The sequence below is a fragment of the Chelonia mydas genome, chromosome 12 (genome assembly GCF_015237465.2).
Source record: "Chelonia mydas isolate rCheMyd1 chromosome 12, rCheMyd1.pri.v2, whole genome shotgun sequence".
Taxonomy (NCBI): Eukaryota; Metazoa; Chordata; order Testudines; family Cheloniidae; genus Chelonia; species Chelonia mydas.
The window spans coordinates 11,625,932-11,641,861 of NC_051252.2; the positions used below are offsets into that span (position 1 = coordinate 11,625,932).

General features: G+C 48.2%; 1 protein-coding gene and 1 long non-coding RNA gene across 2 annotated transcripts in view; one reads left to right on the top strand and one right to left on the bottom strand.

The window, feature by feature from the left end:
- The window catches only part of LOC122462596, a 299,344-nt gene that overhangs the window by 41,631 nt on the left and 241,783 nt on the right, over positions 1-15,930 (top strand). The gene's annotated exons all lie outside the window — the stretch shown is intronic.
- On the bottom strand, positions 7,796-13,814 carry IRX6 (iroquois homeobox 6). Its single transcript, XM_037878090.2, has 8 exons — positions 13,549-13,814; positions 12,231-12,488; positions 11,706-11,815; positions 10,819-11,126; positions 9,857-10,468; positions 9,326-9,439; positions 8,908-8,939; positions 7,796-8,650 (listed from the first exon to the last, which is right to left on the bottom strand). The coding sequence occupies exons 1-6, from the start codon at positions 13,591-13,593 to the stop codon at positions 9,327-9,329; spliced, it is 1,446 nt and encodes a 481-aa protein (XP_037734018.1). The 5' UTR covers positions 13,594-13,814; the 3' UTR covers positions 7,796-8,650; positions 8,908-8,939; position 9,326.

A 15,930-nucleotide genomic window follows, 5' to 3' on the forward strand; every position in this document is an offset into this window, starting at 1 on the left:
AAAGTGGAGTGGGGACCTGGGGTGTGTGTCAAGAGCGGAGGGGAGAAGCAGCAGAAACTACAGGTGTGGGGAAGCAAGAACCTGGAAGGGAAGTGGAGGGGGGAAGAAAGCAAGGGACCAGTGAGGAGTGGGGGCAAGTGGTGGTAGATGCAGGGACCCAGAGGAGAGTGGATGGTGGGAAAGCGAAGTTGGTGGTAGTGAGGGGGAAGCAGGGACTCAGAAAGGGGGTGGGATGAGTTAGCAAACTGGGTTCTTAGGTTATCACTGAAGGCTACAAATACGGTGTCAAACTCAGTTAGCTTTGTTCTACTTTTCTAGTTACACCCACTTTACCTTGGCTACCTTACCAAATGTTATCCCCTACTCTGCAAAATGGAATTAACCATCAGGATGCTGATACCACTGGGTAGTGTAGGGTGGCCAGGCCAGGTTGGAGTCAGAATCCTGGCACCTATCTTGACTATTTACAGTTGTGTCTGAAGATGCAAATGTTATAATGTAGACAAGCCCAGAGAGAGAGAGAGAAAAACTTTCAACTTTTACCCTCTTTCTCTTCCCCCATCCCCTCCTGAATAGACCACACAAGTGCAGCTGGTCTGAGGTTGGCTCTCTATCTGTGATGGTCAGTGTTATTTGTTGAACTAATTTTGCTAACACAACCTTCCATTTTTATATAATTAAAAAGCCTTTCCCCATCTAGCTAGTGAAGGCAGAACCAGTAAAGCAATAATTGGCCTGAGGCAACTTGAAAGAAAAGGAGTATTGTTTTCTTTTGGAAAAGAAACTTCAGAGTGGTGATTGCCACTGATTCTTTGGTTTTTGTTCTAGCCGAATGCTTCTTTAGCAGAATTGTGGGCGTCAGTGTCTGCCCTGTCTACAAAAAGAAAACAAATTTAACAAACAAAACAAACAAATTTATTTGAGCATAAGCTTTCCTGAGCTACAGCTCACTTCATCAGATGCATTCAGTGGAAAATACAGTGGGGAGATTTATATACATAAAGAACATGAAACAATGGGTGTTACTATACACACTGTAACCAGAGTGATCACTTAAGTTGAGCTATTACCAGCAAAGAAGGGGGGGGGGCATTTTGTAGTGATAATCAAGGTGGGCCATTTCCAGCAGTTGACAAGAACATCTGAGGAACGGGGGGGAGGAATAAACATGGGGACATGTCTACACTTGACCAGTGGCATTTCACATGGAAGGTGACTGCGAACTCTAGTGTAGACTGCTCACATTTGTTCCGGGTACACACTGGTCTGAAAAAGCTGCGTTTGTAAGCCAGGTGGCTAACTGGAGTTACGTGGCTTTCTGGGAGAGACAAGGCGCTCTAGTTTCCAGCGGGCTATAGCTAGCGGAGGTAACCCCAAGGATGAAGGGGTGTGGGCGGGTAATGCTGTTGACTTTCCTAAGTTACATCGAGTTAAAAAGTGTAAAAGTCTGTTTCTAGCTGTGTTTAGCCCTATGCACCACCTGTCAACACCAGAATGTGCAGCCCGGGTTAAAACACAACGAATCCCCGTGTAGACGTGACCTCCATGTGTTTTTCCGAGGTACCTGCATTCGCCCGGCTCGGTAGGAGACAGCGAGGCGGCTCCTGGCCAGTGGGCAGAAGTAGGTCGTGGGGCAATCCCCGGGCAGCTCCGATGTCCCTGCCTGGCGGGCTGGGTCGCCCAGAGGGCACGGCGAGTGGCGGGGGGAGCCCGGCCGCACAAAGCCGGCTTTTCATCGCCGGGCTCTATGGCCCCGGTAATTATCTTGGACAAAAATTCATTAGCGGGGCCCTTGGCGTCCCGCGAATTCCGAGGAGGGCGCTGGGGGGGGGGGAGACACGATCCCGAACAAAGCCAGACACACAGTCCCCCCAGCGCGCTCACTGAAGTGTGCAGCCCGCGTCTGCTCGTCCGCAGGGGAACTCGGGGCCATTAGCAGGCCAACTTTGTTTTCTAAACTTCCTAACCCAGCGTGGGATGCATCAATCAACGGCTCCCAGCTCCTCCGACCCGGCCCGCTCAGAGGCAAAGGAGAGAAGTAATCCTAAAAGTGGGGCGGGGGGGGGGGATGTCATGTCTGCGTGTTCACTAATTGGGGAACAATGCGCATGGACAGGCTCCCAACCTGCGAACTGTTGTATCGACTCTGGAAGTTAGGGGAGGCGGGGTGACGTCCGGAACCCGTCCCCAGGGCCTGGCGCTGGGGAGATAAAATCCGATTCCCCCCATCTGAGGCTGTTCCCAGCCAAGTGATGTGGCGTGTTTCATATCTTGACAAGGGAGATAGACCTGTCACACGCGGGCTACAGCATTTCCACTCTTAAACCTCCGAGTCCCCACGGCAGGGGACAGTCCTCCATCATGAACCAGGATTGGGAGGGGCAGGGTGGAGGAAGGGACATTTGGGGAAATGATTCCTGATGGGTTTCTTGTATTCGGGGTTCCCCGGAGGAGAAAAGCCTTAAACTGGCTTTGGTAGTGGGGGGTTCCCCCCCGCCCCCGGGTGGTTGAACTGTATTGAAACTCTCTAGGCAGAGGGGTAACTTCCTGCGCTCCCTGGTTTTATAGACCATTTTGGTTTTAAACCACGTTATCCTTATTAGTTTGATTTCGCAGAGTGACTCCAACACCTCTGTGAACTTGATCTCTATACAGAAAGGAAACCAAATAAGGAGAGAGAAAGACATTAGGGTGGCTTTATTACCAAATTGCTTGTTGCAGGTTTCCTTGTTCTTGGCAGAGATTCTGTCTAAGTACTAATCATGTCTGTCCTGGAAGAAGTGAAACACCTCAAAATTATCTCTCTCTTTTTTTTTTTAAACCTAGCCCTCAAATGAACCTGCCCTTCATCTAAATGAATCCTGGGATTTAAATCATCTGGACTCCTTTGAATGGCAGGCTTCAAATGATGGATCAATGGTTGCTGTCCAGAGGTCTCTTGCTTCTGACCATTCCTTAGCTGAAAGGTTTATTTAAGTTGGGAGGACGCTGTTTATGAATAAGATTTGGCATTGAAGAGTGAGGGTTGATACCTGTCTTTGCAGGGCATTCTCACTGTTGAAAACTAAACAGCTCAACTGTTTCCCTTTGCAGGGGACATTGTACTGGTTTGGATGCTCTTTCTATCACAGCATCACTTTTGTTGTTGATCTAGTGGGTGAGGGAAGTTGTCCACAGTCTCACGGGCCACGTGTCATTAAAACAGGCCCAGGGAGGGGCTGTTTGTCACCAGAATGTATTTTATACATAACAAAAAGGAATACCACTTACCTACGCTATCACTGTATGTTAGTAAAATAACTATACATTAAAAGTATATCCTAACCCCAGATTCTTAAAATAACTTTTATTTCAGGGTCTTGTAGTGACTTCCCCTAGTAACTCTAACCGCGCTAGCATCTACACTGCGATGTGATTATCGGGTATAGCAATTGTGCTAAAATGCGCTACACAGGTCTACACAGTGAAGTGATGTGATGCTCCATGGCCTTTCAAGGCAATATGGGAATTGTGCTGAGGGTTTTATCCACTCCTGTTGGTTGCTATGTAGCATGATTGACATTTGTAACTGTAACCACACCGTATTCATCACAGGATGCTTCCAGTAGGGGAAGCCATGGTAAATGCTAGGATAGTCACCATAGTGCAAGAAAAAAGAACAGGAGGACTTGTGGCACCTTAGAGACTAACACATTTATTAGAGGGTGCCGACTGAAAGTGATTTCGAACAAAGGGCAGCATTGACTTTTCCTCTGAAACAGGCTGTCTACCTGAGAGTCTCTCCCGTCTTGCAGACAAACCCTTTAGCAAGAGGTCTTTAATCGGGGAATCTGCATCCATAGAAGACCTCTGACTCCCCCACCCCCCTTTTCCCTGTTTCTTTTCTTGACTGCCAGATATATTTGGGCGGCATTTCTTTGGTCACATCACTCGACGCTGCGTTTGGCTTAGATCGGCTAGCTGCTCTTTTGAAGTCAATCTGAGTTGGTCCCTTGAGTGTGCTCTTCTTCAAGGGCCCAGTCCTGCCCGATGCTGAGACCCCATTCGGTATTAAAACCAGCAGGAGTTGAGGGCTCTTACTACCTGGCAAGACTGGGCCCCACGACTTCAACTTTCTTCTCGTTTTGTAATAGCCTCGTGTGGTCATTGTTTCCACAGTAAACAAGCGGGAGGGGAAAGCAGTAGAGTTCACTTTCCTGTGCTGATTTTTATAAAAAATCTGGCTTATAATAAAGCTCATCCAAAAGATCTAGATTTTTATTATCGTGTTTAATGCTTTGAATTTGCTCTTTTAAAATCTGGGCGAGCCCCTTTTTTATTTGTTATTAAATATTAAGGCGCTCTCCAGCTTGTTCTCCGCTCTTTTCATATTAGTTCGGCATCAATCCCTGCTCTGATTTTTTTAATCAAAACAGTATTCAGAATACGATTCCCCAAGATTATATTTTGAGAGATTTGCGATACATATCTTGCCGGTATGGGCAGATTGCGGGGAGTTCTGAGCTGCCTGGATAATCTGCATCGTGCTCGCTTGACCTTTAATAAAAGGAGAGCAAAATATTTAAAAAAAAAATATCTTAAGACTCCCAGCAGGTCACCTTAATTCAGTCGCCTGCCCTTAAAACATACCAGCGGGTTTAAGTATCCCCTAGTCGCCGGTTCTGAACTAATCTTCCCCAAACAGATAGATGTGGAGGTGTCTGGAGTGCTCGGGTACAAACGCGTCTTGACCAGATGGAGAGGTGTCCCGGGAGAGACCTAGGCCTGGCATGATACGGCGGATCCTTGGCGTGATGGAAGCTGTAGGCTTCGCGGCTCTGCTAGGTCCACCATTCCCGTCTTCTTCCACTGTCGCTCCAGCGGCTGGGATTGTCGGGGTTTGTTATGTCTCGTCCTGCAAGATGGCACCTCTGGTCGAGTTAGACGAGCCAAGGGCCCCCCCTCCCCCTCGCTGAGTGTCAGAGGAAGTTGGGCTGCTTTGCAATCGGAGCCTGCTCGCTAGGAAGTCCCCGTGTCTTGCGCAGCGCCCTTGCGCCGATTGTCATCCTCTCTGGAGAGGCCAGGGGCAGGCTCCAGTGGCCACCCCCCATTCCGAGCTGGAGGGCAGGTGGGAAGCCACTGAAAGTCCAGTCAAACCAGGACGCCTGTCAGCAGCTGGCTTCCAACGAGAAGGCCAGAGGCCCCTTTTCACTGGCAGCAGAGCGGCCTTGCAAGGCGCTGGGGGTGATGAGGGTCCCGGGGTCGTTCCCAGGTCGGAGAGCGGCGGCCTCTGGCCTTCGCCGGAGTAGCTCCTTCCTGCAGCTCCGGCAGAGGGACAGGACATGGGGAACGCACAGGTTTTGTATTAGCAGGAAACGCTCCCAAGCCCGGATTGTATAATTGCAGCAGCTATCGAGCTCCCCCCCGACCCCCCTTTTAATGGTTAGCTTTAAACACTGCCGGGAATAGATGGCATCCCTGCGCCTTCCCTGGGAGCTGCCGCTCCGGTGTGTGCGCGCTCAGACTGCTGAGAAAGAACGTGCAATTCACAGCCCAGCACGAGAACACGGGGGTGACATTTTAGGAGCGGGGGAAACTCGAAGAAGTTCCCTGGCTTTGAAGAAATGGCTCGTTTTGGTCGTTGAGGGGAAGCCTCTGCGTCACTTCCCAGCGCAGAAAACACCTGTCCCCTCTGCGGCGGGTGAGGGGATGGGAGGGACTGAGACGCCGACTTGCAAGAACCCTCCCAATGGGCCTAATGCTCTTTATTACAAGCGCTAATCCTTCAAATCCGACTTGAAATAATGTTTATCTTCTCGCAGCTTAATTTCCCTGCCTCTAAGCTGCAGGTCACTGCCACAGCCTGCTGCTCCTGCGAGGCTGGGCTTTCCCAAGAATGCATAAGAAAGTGTAAAAGCAACATGCATGGGGAAGTAGCATAAGTCTCAATCAAGTCATCTTTGTACCTAAAGGGAATTCTTTAGAAAGTGATCGGCTCTTTCTAAGTGGCAATGCACTTCTTCTATGCTACTGATTTCATCCAGTGCTATCTGATCGGCGGTTTGTTTCAATCCCGGAGACACACAATGCAGCTATTTATATGTTCCTCTGGGTTGTGTTTTACTGTGCGCACCCCAGCAAACAATTTCGGAGCATCTTAGTATTAAAAAAAACCCCATCGTCCACAAGCTGCAGAATCTCTCGGTAAAGCGAAAGTTTGTCGGAAGGCGAAAACTCTGTCGCTAGAGAAGGGGTCATACAAATCAATGTAGAGGCAGTCAGTGCAGAAATCCATACCGAGGGAAAAGGTATAGAATAGAACTATAGAATAGTTCTGCATGTCTTAATCGGGAAAATAAAGATTTACAGGCTAATTTTTTACGCTACAAGAAGTCGCCTCAGACCTCGAGAGGTGTAACATCTGTCAGTTTCTCTTTATCATCTGGTAATTAAAAAGCGAAGGAAAGCAGTTTGATCCCATTCCAGTGGTCATTAAGGTTTGAATGAGGAACTATATGGATATTAAGAGTTAACTCCTGTTAAGGTGAATGTGTGATTAGTAAATACTTCAGAATGATCTGTCTGCTACTTCTAATTAGAGCTAAAGTTCCCCTCATAGGAGTCCGGCCAGTACCTCGGCGTAGGCCACTTGGACAGGGATTGTTGTTAAACTGCAAGTAAACTTTAAGGGGCCTGCCCAGCGCCCTTCACTTCGGCAGATCTCCCACTGAGTCCACTGGGAACGTTGTAAGGGCTGAACTGATTGGACCACAAAACTGGAAAATTATGGTAACCTTTTTTACTTACGGTCTTCATCACAAAACCCCGTGCTGCTTCTCAGCATTAAAGCTGAAGTATTTATAAATAATGGGACATACATTAAAATATATGCACTTTAGGAATATTTACAATAAAAAGAAAACAGGACATACTACATTTTCCACATAGAAATCGGTGTGTATGTGTGAGATACGTTCATAATATATAGAGATCATATACAACTATAATGTTTTGTGTCTTAGGTGTGTGTTTCATACTTGGAAGACATGATAATTAACTCATAACAAAGGTATAGTGCGTATATCATAGTTACTTATTCCAGTTGTTATGCAAATTCCAAGTATGAAACATACTCTAAAGAAGGAAAACACCTATGACGTTATAGACGTGAGTCTATGATCAGCATAGACACACTCGCAACCTACAGATGCATAGAGAGAGCGTGGGTGTGTTACACAGACCACTTCCAATCACTCCCAGTGATCCCGTCTCATTGATCTTCAGTCTCTCATCCCCCTGAAACGCTTCACTTCTTCTCGGTCACAAAACTATAGGATCCCCCCTGAGCAGTCCCACTTGTCTTAGTAGCCTTTGGTAAACATGTAGAACTCTACTCGATATTCAGGATTGATTTCCCTGATTTATTAAGGCAGAATTCATTGGACTCTATTGACCACAAATGACTTAATGTAAATGTTGACCCTGGTGAACCTGGAAATAGCTAGTATCGGGTTGATCTATAGATGACCTCTTAATTACCACAGTTGTTAATAATTTAAATTATTGCCACTGCTTCTAGAAACAGGGAACAAAGAAACATTCTTTCCTCATCCCGACTTGGTTTATTAGTCTGAACAGAAAGTGTTTGATGACACTTTTAATTAATCAGAAATAATACAGAGATGCGGTTTCCCTTTCTGGTCTGCCTTGTAAAGTTCAACACTGCTCTTTGAACTGAATTATGGTGATGACTACTTACAATGCCCTACTTTGCCACTCCAGACCAGTTGCTAAACTTTAAACTGGCAGGGGCACCCAATATTCCCTCCTCCCCCCACCTTCAGCATGCACGTCTGGGAGGAGGGGTGGATAGTTTAAAAACAGGGGAAATCCAACATGGTTGGGGCGGGGAGGAGGGAGAGCGACAGCTTTCGCTTTTCCTATTGGTCAGACCTTTGAGTAGTTCAGACATAAGTTCCTCAAGTTTGCAAGACGGCTTTACAGGATTTAGCTGATTCGTTTTAATTAGAGACTCTTAAAAATACGTTCAGCGAGATCTTTATACGATGACAGAAACTAAACAGCCCGTCAAATGTCCTTAAACAATACCCACTCTCTTTTGTCTCTTCAGAACCACACAGACAATATGATTTACAAACATACTTTACCAGAGAAAGAAAGGGGAGGAATGAAAGTACTGTAGGGATTTTATTTTTTTTTAAAGGACAAGGTGGGATAAAATTAAGACTGGCCTTTTGGTAAACACGCTAATCACTGGTATTTTACAAATTACAAAGTTGTACATTGAACAGGACGGTTCTTGAGGCGGGTCTGTTCCAACTCGGAGTGATAGCAGTGGGGTGGAGGGGATGGAGTATTGTCTTGTAAACTTGTGCGAAACTACAATGATCCAGTGCATGAGACAAAGTCTATAATTTATTCAAGTTCCCCCGCTCTCTTTCCGAGGGGGTTTTTAGTCTCATCCATTTTTTAAAAGCAAGTTGTGCATATGTAATGACCGCTCCTCCATACAAGAAGGAGGGAAGCCAGAGTCAGATGTAATGCTTTCAAGGCGCAGGGATCCTCATGGCTGGCGGAGGAGTTTACAAGCCAAGAGCCTTGATGCTCAGACCCATCTTCGGGATTCTCACATAGGTGCTGGGCTAACCTGCTGAGAAGGAAAGAAAGGTGATGAGAATCTCACTGGCATTGGTGAAATGTGTGTCCCGCGCCTTCAGAGGCTAAAAGCTACGAAAATACCCCAATTTATCGTCTTTAAAATGCTGGAATTTTACAAAACTAAACTCAGGTGCGACATTGGGGGTGGGGGGAAAGACACAGTAAATGTCTCGGGGCAATTTGCTTACTGAAAAGAAACATTTGGACCTAATTATCTGTGTGCTCAAATAACATTTTAAACTAACTTACTAGAATAGTTGTGGGTCCTGGGAGAAATTTCCCTGCAAAGCAAAACACATATACCATTACTTGTGCCTATCCTCTCCCCCTGTCTATCCTCTCCACCAAACTCTCACCACTGTAGCCAGCATCTGTTCTCCCTCTCCCACCAAGGTTTCAATAACCTCTCAACTACTAAGCACTCAAATAAAATCATGTAGTTTGGTACAGTGGGGCTGTTTTAATAGGTCACATCGGTCACTCGCACACACGAAGTTAGGTTAGACAAGGGGACCCTGCGCTTTTGTGTAATCTGTTTGTAATACTTTGAAACTGAAGCAGTATCCCCTAGCAACACAGCCCGGATTCTCTCTGAAATATATATCTTTTACTGTCCCATTGAGGAGCCCATAAAATGGTTTAGTGTGCAGGAAAGTTAGTTACCTACCTCACCTCTTCAGCACTGGCCTAAAAGCTGTTCTCAGTTTATCTTTATGCTGCACTACACAACCTTCACTGAGATCTATGGCTCCTTGGCTGGGTTTCACATTTCTCCCAAACCCTGCGTATAGACACAACCAATTTATCATCAACGTTGAAGCTTCACCAGGTACATTTGCTTTGTCTGACCTAGGCCAAAAGGCTTTCCAGCTCTCTGAAATCCTTCCAGCCTCTTGGACTTTGGGGGGCCTGCCCATACCCCACTCCCTCACCCCAGCCAGGAGTTAGTTGTACTAGAATAATTGTTCAAAATAAGCTTATGTTACAGAAAATGATTAGGCCCAGCAGCCAGCTCTGTGCTGCATCAAATTAGCTGTTTGTTTTTCATGTGACCGGTGCGGTAAACAAACGTGTTGGGCTAGAAACAGGCAGCTAATGGGGAAGGAGGTCAGTTGTTTATGGTTAGCAGCCTGTTTCAGCATTCAAGCATGCCCCCCCCCCCCCCCCCCCATCAGGACGAAGAGAAATATGGAAGTACCTTCAGCTCCTGAAGAATACTGGCACGTCTCCCCCAGGACGGGATAGGGAGCACAGCTTAGTTGGATAGACTGCAGGTTGAAAGTGGAGTTTCTACAAATCTTGGTGGCCTGGGGTAGTTCTTCGAGCGCACTGTCCGCAATGGGCTGGGCTCTGAGACTGGCCAGGGGGCTGGCCTCAGGGCAGCGTCCCGACCCAGAGCGCCTCCCCCTGCCCAGCAAACAGCCAGGGCTCACGGTCCTTGGCTCGGTGTGCGGGGGGGCAATCACAACATGGGCCCCGGCTGTGTGAGCTAACGACCAGATTCTGGGCTTGTCTGGGGTTTCGAATTGCTGCCCTTGACTAATGGTGCCCACCGCCTTGGCTGCCTTTTGCCCCACGGTCTCTAAGAAGTCTCCTCCTGCCACCGGCATGGTTTTGTTACAGGGGAGAGTGTGAAAATGGCTAGGTGGGGTCACGCTGGTGCAGTCCCTTTTCTCAGGCTCCGCCAAAGCCGTGCTGACTTTCGGGGCAGTCTTTCGGTCGTTGTCTATCTTGTCTTGTTCGTCCTCGTCTAAATCGTCCAGGACTCTCAGGCTCAATTCCTTTTCTTCCTTGAAGCTTTTCTGACCTGCTTTTCAAAATAATGAAGGGGGGGGGGGGGGAGAAACCAACACATGAGTGAGATTGTGAAAGGGCACGAGAACTGTGTGTGTGCAATGCAAGGTGTAAATCACCGACAGTATATTTGTGGGGGGGTGGGGGTGGGGAAGGATGCTTTGCAGAGGCTGTTGTCTCATTACTTTTAACGCCACTTCCTATAGAGTTTGCTATTGTGTCTTTGAGATGGGGTCTGTCTCTTGTCTTGCTTTTTAAACACCTTCCTAAGGAAGACATGGCTATCAAGAAAGAGAAATCCGTGTATTCCACCCAGCACAATCCAATTCAAAGTCACTCGTCCTAGGTGTCCTCCCCCATCCCTACCTTTGCCTTCATTTTCGGTGCCATACTCCTCTTCCTCCCTTTTGTTTTCATCTTTTCTCTCTTCCCCTGCTTTGTTCTTGGGAGACCAGGTCATTTTGTTTTCCTTCTTGAGCCTCCGTCGGGCGTTAGCAAACCAAGTGGACACTTGAGTGAGGGTCATTTTGGTGATGATGGCCAGCATGATTTTCTCGCCTTTGGTGGGATAAGGGTTTTTCCTGTGTTCGTACAGCCAGGTCTTAAGGGTGCTGGTTGTCTCTCGAGTTGCATTTTTGCGCCTGGCTGAGCCACTGAAATCCACTGTCCCATACCTGCCATGAAATATTTAAAGAGGAAATGTCACTGCATGGGGAATATGCGGAAGTGGCACAAAATTAACTTTACCAGCAAACTGTCTATTCAGATTAAAGTTACCCAAGCTAAACATTCCCCCCCCCCCCCGGCTTTTATTAGCCAGAATTACTTCGCTGACTTCACTCTGGGTGTTGTATTTATTTGCTACTTTTTTGTGTTTTGTTTTTAAACGACGGATGCTTTTATTCCTGGGATCAAAGAGGACCGGGGAAGGAGAGGGAATCAGTCGGTCGCGGTCCCGTTTCGAGTTCACCCTGTGGTGGGAGGTCAGGAGCAGAGGGTTACACCCCGTTTTAGCGGGGCGTACCACGTGTCGCCGCTTTCGCAGGCGAGGTTGTGAACACAATTCGCCTTTCCCTAGGACTTGATTGCCGCGGCAATTACCAAGGAGGTGAGCGGCCAAGTTTTGATGCTGTCTGACTGCTGTTCGCCGCGAGCTTCGAGCCTTTGTAGAACATCTGTCAGCTAGACCACCCCGGGCTTTGGGGGCGTCTGTCGCTGCGTCGCAGAGGGACATTGATCAAAGGGGCTGTTACCTGTCGTACTGGTACTGCCCCAAGGAATGATCGTAGGGGTAGAAGGCAGCAGGCTGTCCGATTCCCGAGTGCAAACCGCTCGTGCCGTCCTTAATTTCATACTGAGGGTTCTGGAAGGGAAGGAGCAGCGCTGGACGTTCAGAGTGAAGGTGTTAAAACAGGAAATTTGTTTCTGGCTGAATCCACTTGTCTGACTGAATCCATGGGGGGGGGGGGGGGGGCTCCATGCATTCCAATCCTGTGACGCCCCTGCTGTCTCTCTGATCCCTGCTGTCCTGAGGGGCCCCCGCTGCTGCCTTTACACCAGAAGGACGAGGCAGCTGTCTTAGCATTCTTGCTAATTTTGCTTCTTCCCACACACTCTGCCTCTTCCCCTCCCCTCCCCGTGTCCTAAAGCAAGTTTGTCGCCTGTTGCAGGCTAGCTGACCCCCCCCCTCCTCCCTCCCTCCCCCTATGCCCAGAGGTAGCCATAGAATAAAAGCTCCTGGCCACAGGACGAAGCTTGTTATTTGGGCGTCTACTCACCAGCGTGGTGTAAAGACTGGATGGGTCTGTGCTGTAAGGAAGGTAGTTGGCATAACCCTGGCTCGCTGCGGCTGCTGAATAGGGAGAGCTGCACATCCCCAGAGCTGCATTGAGCTCCGTCCGGGTGCTGGTCAGCAGCCTGTTTTCGTACGAGGGGCAGCAAATCGTAGCCGCGTGGGCAGACCCAGAGCAAACATCCGACACGGATCTGGAGGCAGTTTCACAACAAGTCGTACTGGGGCTGGCAGACACAAAAAACTGGGGAGAGAAAAGGATGTTTTACACGCAGCACCAGCAGAAAGAATTGAGATGGGGAGGGAAAGACCCAACCTGCCTACAAAGGAGTGTCAACTAGTGCAGGAAAATTGGAACTAAACCGAATGGGAAGCGTGTGTGTTTGTGTGTGTGTGTGGGGGTGGGGGGGGGGCAACTAATCAAAGCAGGCAAAACTTCAGGGAAACCCTTGCCATAGAAAATTGTAAAACAAATCTGTGTAAACCCCCTTACTCCAGTTCACACTGATCTAAAGGCAAGAAGTTGCGATTGCAGCTAACTTGACAATAGGCGAAGCACTAAACATGTCAGATAATGCAGTCAAAGGCGTCGGATTCCTTTACTTTTAAAAGCACAGGGGAAGCCAACTTCCCAAGGAAGGGGAGGAAAACCTTGCCGTGATCACGGTGTATAAATAATCCAACCAAAATAAATTATGGATCGATTTACCATAGAGCAGCAATTTAGTTAATTTGGAGGCACTTTTGGAAGTCGCTAGGCAAAAGTCGAGACATTTGTAATAAGAGGCAGCGAGAGGAAAGACGGAGGAGCATGTCACAGATAAATCACACAACAATAACATCTAGTAAAATAGACCGGCACACACAAGCTCTGGCCGAGTACTTTCTAGAGGTGCATAAGAGCTAGCCTGCAAGGCTCACACCGCAGAGTAAAAAAAAAAAAAAAAAAGGGGAGAAAAACTGGGAGAAAAGCTCCTGCAAAAGCCAATGCCCGACGCTGCGCCTCTTAAATGAAAGCTTTAAGCGAGTAACACAGGTAAATAGATCGATACAGATTTGTAAATCAGCTGCATCTAAAAACAGAGCAGTGCCACATCAGGTTCCTTGCCCCGCAGACGGAGGGTGGTTGTCATTTTTTAAAATCCTAGAATAACACAAGAGACACACGCACGCACACATTTCTTAAAAAGCCTCCAGATGTGCCCTTTAAAAAGACTCGAAGCAAAGGGGGGTGGGGGAAGGAAACAAGACATCTGGAATGCAGCAGCGGAATCTGATCAAAAGTGAGTGCTCACTTCTCTTACCTGCGAAGTGGTGCTGTAGGGATATCCAAACTGAGAGAAGGACATAGCGGCTCCTTATTTTTGAACCATAAGCAATATTCCTCCTCCCCACCCCCCCCGGATCGATTGTAACTAAACCCCCTGCTTCAAGATGTACCTTCTCCCATACACATGTCCACGTATGGCTTCCCCCACCTCAATTATAGATGATTACACTTAAGAAAAGCAACCAGGCATGAGGTATGGAGCCTGAAAGAAGGCTCCCCCCCCCCACCTGCCATCCTTCTTAGGAATATATATGTATGTTTATATATAAAAATCACCCCAATATATGGAGGCTTGAACTGAAAAGGGGAGTTTAAAAGAAAGGAGGGGATCACGTAAGGCTTGCAAGATATGGAGCCTGCTTGTTGTATTATTTTCTGCTCTATAGTTCTTTAGCATTCATCCATGGAAGAGTATCCAAGTGACGTCATAGTAATCCCGAAACGACAGCCCCAGCCAGGCTATAACCATCTTTGCCAATCATCTCTAACAGCTAAGATGCACTCAACACTTGTTTCATGTTGTTTTAATGTTGGGCTGTGATGCACGTCAAAGGCAGGGACCTGGACTGCTGCGCGGTTGGTCTCTCGCGGGCGCTCTCTTTAAAACACAATCCAATTTGGATTTTGAAGAATCGGGGGGGGAAGGGAGAGAAGAAACTTATTCCATTCACTAAAGTGTAACATAGACCGTTCTCCCCCCTCCCCGAGATACCTCAGCCCTGGAGCTTCAAAGAAAGAAAAGGGAAAGAAATGGCGTTTGCAGGTAGCGCAGGGGAATGTCGTGCACAGGAGTTAACCATGCTGCTCCATTCAGGGTGGACCTGGTGCCTGCGAATGTACTGGACTCTTTAGCAAATTCTCTGATATGTGCCTGCCTCTGTGCTGATTATTCCCCCTCTCTCCTTTATGATCATTTGGATCTGTCTGTTCGCCAGCCCCAACTTTTTGCATCCGAGTCCCTTATTCGTGCTGCAAAGGCTGAAATCCTCTTGCCCTTTCCAGTGGCCCTGAAAGGAAGGGGCCAAAAAACCAACAACCCCCTTGCAAGGCGCCTGCAGCTTGCCAGGGAAGGGAGAGACGTCTGGGATACGCAAATGAGGAAGAACTGCTCCACGTGGGGCGGGGGGGGGGGGGAGACAACAGCATGCTGGCTGACCAGGGAAGCGAAGAGCCCTCCGAGGTAGACTTTCCTCTCCCTGTCTCGCAGCCAGCCCGCTCTCTGGCCCAAGGGTCTCTCCCTAAGTGATGATGAGCAGGGGATCCATTTTTCTCGATTAGATCCAGAAATGGTCCCAACAGGAATGAATGGAGGGGAGGCGAGGGGAGGCTTTGACAGGTCAATGGGAAGGTGATTGATGGCTGCCTGGAGACCAGCCTGCCCATTACCACTAAGGCGTAATTGCGTCAATTAACAAATGGAAATGCCCTTGTTTAACCAGCAACGTACACATTGCAAATTTGCCTTTGAGGGGAGATCTTGGGGGTGGGAGGGTTCAGGATTTTTTCGCTTCGTGTGCGAACCGCAACTGCTCGGTATATGATTTCTCTCCAGGAGAAAATACACTGCATTTTAAGGCCAGCTGCCCCTCCCCTCCCCCGACAGGAAAAGTGGTCCTGCACGCCCTGTCCGGATCTGGTATCTTATGCAGTGCAGAGAGGTAGGGGAGGAGGATCCCTATCCCTGTAAGCCACCAATTTGACAAATTCGGGGCGGGGGGGAGATTTATTTTCTCATTGCAAAAAAACATTACAACCCTTTCTCTCCCAGCGTCCAGTCTCCCTATGTCTGCTGCCGGGGCTCCCAAACTATTTAGTTTATATCAACCTGTGTTCTCTACCGGTTTCTGTTAGCAAAGAGCATTCCACGTACAGACACCACACCCAGTGTAAACGGGGCATTTGCTGCAACTTGCAGCTGAGTGTTCCACGCACGACTTGCCAGAGAAGGGTGGTCTTCCTACTAACGGTGGCATGTTTTTGAGGGGAAAACAAACCAATGAACCCTACTGCGTGTGCTTCCTTGCCTGAAGATCGGGACCCTGGCAGATGCGACCTAGGTAGAGGTCACAGTGAAAGCTGACTTTCCTTTCCTCCTGCAGCCCACCCCGAAGTTGGAGGTAGGAACAGACAAATAATAATAAATAAACTAAGCGTAGCTGCAGTTGCGCGGATTCTCTAAGGGTGGCGCTAGAGAGCCGCGCCTGAAGCCGGGAGCTGCTCGAGCAGCGCTCGATCTAAGATCTGAGCCAGAGAGAAAGGAAAGAAGCCCACCCCAAAGGAGAATAAACAGCGTTAACCTGTTTCTTCAGGGAATGAAACGCGCTCAGTCCGGTAGAAATACCTTCTGCTCGCGACC